The 5,280-nt window shown below is 41.0% G+C and overlaps 1 protein-coding gene across 1 annotated transcript; it reads right to left on the bottom strand.

Annotated features, from left to right (window-relative positions):
* Positions 1 to 2,106: 2,106 nt before the first annotated feature.
* On the bottom strand, positions 2,107 to 3,857 carry LOC134456126 (THAP domain-containing protein 3-like). Its single transcript, XM_063207559.1, has 5 exons — positions 3,829 to 3,857; positions 3,324 to 3,531; positions 2,838 to 2,995; positions 2,317 to 2,373; positions 2,107 to 2,203 (listed from the first exon to the last, which is right to left on the bottom strand). The coding sequence occupies exons 1-5, from the start codon at positions 3,855 to 3,857 to the stop codon at positions 2,173 to 2,175; spliced, it is 483 nt and encodes a 160-aa protein (XP_063063629.1). The 3' UTR covers positions 2,107 to 2,172.
* Positions 3,858 to 5,280: the final 1,423 nt, after the last annotated feature.

The following is a 5,280-nucleotide window of genomic DNA, read 5'->3' as shown; positions in this document are numbered from 1 at the left end:
AAAACCTTCAGAGAAGGGACAGTTGGGATGAGTTTACTAACACTCCCCAGGCTTTGTTTTACAGTTGTAATGAGTTAGGTGACAGGCCTTCATTGACACAGCAGAGGAGACATCGGACTGCATATAGAAATAAATGTGTAATGAATGTGAATAGAGACACTTAAATGTGTAATATGTTGTTCAGCCATTTTAATGGGAGGAATTTTGAAAAACTGGCCCTGTGACCATCACCCCTCATGTACAATGTGTACGCCTATGTGTGTGGAGGAAAAGGCATAGCCTCTTAGACCCTTTTTGTCTATGCGTTAACAATTTCACAGTGCTGTTAAATTCTTATCTCTGCTCCTATTTTGTTTTATTATTGTTTTCATTACATAGACCCCTGCATGAGAGACGATTGCAACTAAACAGAAATGATTCACTGTACTGCATTTTTTGACAATGACAATGTACTACTATTATACATGTCATGGGTAAAGTCTTATGTAGCCTTATTTCTCAAAATATAAATGGCTGAAATGTAGGCCCAGGCCTATAGTTTCTCCATGCGCTAATGTCATACTGTACTCATTGTTTTGCTGTTTTGTATTTACGCTGCAAGAATACCCCCCCCACCCCCCCCCCCCCCCCCCCCCCCCCCCCCCCCCCCCAAAAAAGGGCCCGCGTGAGAACCACCCCCCCCCCCCCCCCCCCCCGGAAAAAAATCCCTGCTGCCCCCATAGTTTCCAAAATTTCTGTGGGAAACACTGTGATTCAATCATCTACTGGATTGTTTAAAATATTATTTTGTACATCTCAAAGTAAGTAATTTACATAATTAATATAATATGGTACAAGCTGTGATTACATCACCTGACCTCTGCCACAAAAACTGTCATGGACCCATATGCTGTAAACAACATTTTTCTAATGTTTTGTTTTCTGATCTATTACAGGTGGAGCTGTGCTAAGAAAGTCAGTATACAACAAAACAAAGGATTGCATTTCACAGATTTCTTTATTACAATTACTGGGAGAAATGATGTATGAATTGTACAATACAATATATAATAAATAATATCATTTAGTACAATAAGATGATATCATGAATATGATGTACATTTCAAACATGACAGATTTGTACAAATAAACATCAATTCAATCTATGTTTCCTATTTCACTTGTGACTGATAATTTTTCAGAAAATCAGAATAATGGGCCTTGGAAGTTTGTTAACATTGCACTCACTGCCCACATCTGGTTTATCAGAGCCTACTAATGTCATGGGTATGATGCCATCAAATATGTGGAACTCGTTTAATCTACTAATCGCACGTTCAACATGAATACGAAGTTTTGCGATTGTTTGCATTTCTGTGACTTCATCTGCACTGAAAGTGCCACTTGGGCCTAAAAAGGATGGAGTCACAAGGAAGACATTTAATTTTGATAGCATTTCCTTAATTAGAAACCCTTTGTCTGCCATGACTTAAATCGCCTTCTTCAAGCATTGCTAGGATGCCGGACAATTCTGTAATCTCCTTCTCGGATATGGAGCCTGTGTACAGGTCACTAACGAATGACACCTCACCAGACGGAGCAATCAGGCCTTTGAAAGTTGGGTTGCCCTTGTAATGGGAATAGATTTCGGAGTCAAGTACCTTCAAACTAGGCGTTTGCACATATATTTCTGTACAGTCTAGAATGACTCTGGTGTCTGGGTAAGTGTTTTGAAAACAAGTAGGCATACATTCATCTACTCCTAACATGAAGTATAGATAGTTAGCCCAGGTGACACAGATTCTGCTCACAGTTGACTGTGACACACCAAAGTGCACTGCTCAGCAAAACCCTGTCTGAGACGACAGAGGAAGAGAAAGAACTGGTCCATAATTGCTAGTTTAGGGATATTAAATGCCTTTCTGATGACCTGTACCTCTGTTTGTGTAAGCCTTTGAGCCTGACTCCATCCAACCGTGGCTGTGGGCTGTAGAGCCATATATACAGCATGGTGGCATAGTCTGGGAATCCTGTGTAAAATAACATTCTGACCATCATCACACTGGAATTTAGAAACACTGAACATTTTATCTTTAAGCTGTGCTATAAGCTTGTCTTGCTCAATGATGTGCTTGCGAGCCGCCTCAAGTTGTTCCTCTGGTGTCTCTGGCCTCTGGTGGTGGAACAGCATAATCATGGTACGGGTGTGGAGGAGGTACCTCTGCTGGAAGGGCAAAAAGACAACACCACTAGTTGTGATCAAACTGCCAATTCCTAACTGATATAAAACGGGATGCAGTAATGAATTACAAACTATGGTGCAATTCATTAACATACCTCAAGGCATCCCTTCTCTCATCAGGCTGGTTTTCATCCACCTCCATGGAATCCATACTGAAAAAGAAACAGGAGAGGAGGACAGGAGAGTCATAATATATACAGGGCAGCCGTGGCCTAGTGGTGGGGTAGCCGTGGCCTAGAGAGTTGGTCTTTCAATCTGGGGGTTGCAGGTTTGAATCCCCCTGTCCTCTCCCTACATCTCCATGGCTGAAGTGCCCTTGAGAAAGGCACCTGACCCCACATTGCTCCAGGGACTGTAACCAATACCCTGACAAATAACAACTGTAAGTCTCTTGGAATAAAATGAAAGTGTCAGCTAAGTTACATGTAATGCAATGTAATAGCATCACAGTTTGAAATCTTTGGCTCATGACTCAGGAGGACATGATCAATGCAAACAAATATATATCCAGCATATGCATTAATTATCTAAGTCTTTTGTCTAAAATGTATTCCTATGGCAAACTATTCTCTTTTTTAAGACATGTACATTTTGAATATTGACTGAACAAACTAACCTCGGTCTACGAATGATGATTCTCATCTTTGGCCTCTCTGAAGTCCAGACGAACAAGGTTGGCACAGCATGCTTTATAAGCTTTGTGATTCCACAGGCGGTCTTCACAAAGCACTGCTTCTCAAAGTGTTCAGAGCAAACATTGGTCTCAGCGTTGATCTGTAACCATAAATACCAGGATGTACGTATTTTAGTTTGTTAGCAAAACTTGATTTAGGCATTAGTATGCTATAAATACTGGTTCTGGTAGCACACCATTAGTGGCCATCGGATCGCTTACCACAACAATTGAAAGCATAATCTTGAAATAGTGATCTGGAAATATCATATAATGTAGCGTTGTGTAATTACGCATTCATATTTTCATTTATTTCATCGAGGCATTCGCTTCATTAGGCGAGTCATGACAAGTTTGGCGAGCTAGCTTATTTGTGCTAGCTAATGCGTGACAGTCAATGGTGTGACTGGACATAATTACGCATCTTACCTTGAAATATGGACCAGATTCCCTCTGGATGTGATTTATCCATTCACGCCGAAGTGCCTGCCCTTTGAGGAAACGGTGGAAAGTCTGTCCAGTGTCCACAGTAGGATTTTTTTTTCTCTTTGAGATTTGGGCACACAACAGTGAGGCTCCATTACAGCTGGGTGTGTAGCCGAGTGTACGGCTGGTCCTGAAGTGTACCCCTCGACGTCTTTAGAAGGTTCCGGGTGAATTATTAACCGTTGCGTATATTCGCTGCGACATATGAATCAAGATGCTATGACCCAAAAAAAAAGATTTACGTGATATGATTGGCCGAATTTAGGTGTACAAGCTGACGTATAATTAACTGGCCGGCATTAGATAACGAAAATAGAAACACAGATTTGAACACGGGATTTAGTTTAAAAAATTAAAAAAATCGAAATTTTGGACAATATCGTCTGATAAAGAGTACTTTTACATATTCAAGCCGGAATGATTTGACATTTAAATTTGATTTCCCTACGTCTTTAACGAGCAGATGCGAGCAACCATTCTAGAAGTCTATTGTTCAGCTCTTCAATGCAATGTGATATAGTCTTGCTGGACTGTGCATGACAGCTAGCTGCTTGGCTTAATGGGAATGCATGCTGCTGGATTAGAGATATGGAGGTTGAGGGTTCGAACCCCACCTGAAGCCCTGTTGATTTTCAAAATTATATCATATGCAGTGTTCCTTGGCACACTTAAAATGCCATGTATGTCATTTATTATCAATGGCAAATGTGCTGGATTAGAGATATGGAGGTTGAGAGTTCGAATCCCACTTGAAGCGATGCTGATTTTCAAAATTATATCATATGCAGTGTTCCTTAGCCAAGTTAAAATACCAGTATCGATGGCAAATGTGCTGAATTACAGATATGGAGGTTGGGGGTTCGAACCCCAGTCGAAGCCATGTTGATTTTCAAAATTATATCATATGCAGCGTTCCTTGGCCAACTTAAAATGCCATGTATGTCATTTAGTATGAATGGTAAATGTGCTGAATTACAGATATGGAGGTTGGGGGTTCGAACCCCAGTCGAAGCCATGTTGATTTTCAAAATTATATCATATGCAGTGTTCCTTAGCCAACTTCAAATATCATGTATTGTATGTCATTTAATATCAATCGCAAAGGGGCTGGATTACAGATATGGAGGTTGTGAGTTCGAATCCCGCTCAAAGCCATGTTGATTTTCAAAATTATATCATATGCAGTGTTCCTTAGCCAACTTAAAATACCATGTATGTCATTTAGTATATCCCCAAAACGCAGAGCTACAACACTTTCAAGATGGCTGAATCCAAGATGGCTGAATTGTTTGGCCCATAATTTCTGACTGGGTGGATGGAGTTTTTCCAAGATTTCTTTTAGCTTTGTTTTCTCAATAGTACTTTGTTTCATCTCTGCCCCAAAAGGCAAGCCCGCTTCCAGCATTTTCTGTGAGAATGCATTTCTAGTTCATTCTATTTATGATCGCTGCTTTGAATTTTCTGTCTGTTTTGTTGTGTTGTTTCCGATGACAACATTAAATACACATTAAATAAATCATTGAATTGTTGATGCCCATTCCACTTACCACGCCGTCGATGACAGGTGCCGATTCGAGAATGACAGCGGTTTCGCGGTTTGATTGATAATATGTTTGAGTGCAATCCCAGAATGCACTTGTGACTGATGGGTTGGGACTGACATCATGGCCACGCCTTCCCGCGGGCCGCAGCGAGACAATCCTCGGTGAAGAAGTGCATGTACGCGAGGCATGCAACGTTGTGCATTCACTGCAGGCCATTTCTAATGCGCACGAGAGGGTGTGTAGAGGGAGAGAGAGAAACCTAGGCCAGTCAGTCTAGCATTTGACGAGGGACAAATTACAACAGTAGGCATAATCATTCCAAGTGTAATCCCTAGTAGGCCTATATCATGACATAT

Source organism: Engraulis encrasicolus, chromosome 9 (assembly GCF_034702125.1).
Source record: "Engraulis encrasicolus isolate BLACKSEA-1 chromosome 9, IST_EnEncr_1.0, whole genome shotgun sequence".
Lineage (NCBI taxonomy): Eukaryota > Metazoa > Chordata > Actinopteri > Clupeiformes > Engraulidae > Engraulis > Engraulis encrasicolus.
Note: the sequence above shows the minus strand (reverse complement) of the source record. Positions and strands in the feature narration are given on the sequence as shown.

What these genes read in the sequence shown, in the direction of transcription:
- LOC134456126 (XM_063207559.1), bottom strand. Translation starts at nt 3,857, where the DNA reads ATGGTTGCTCGCATCTGCTCGTTAAAGAC. An exon ending in CGCATCTGCTCGTTAAAGAC is followed by an intron (nt 3,532 to 3,828) that starts GTAGGGAAATCA and finishes AACCTTCTAAAG; the next exon opens with ACGTCGAGGGGTACACTTCA. An exon ending in ATCATCATTCGTAGACCGAG is followed by an intron (nt 2,374 to 2,837) that starts GTTAGTTTGTTC and finishes TTTCTTTTTCAG; the next exon opens with TATGGATTCCATGGAGGTGG.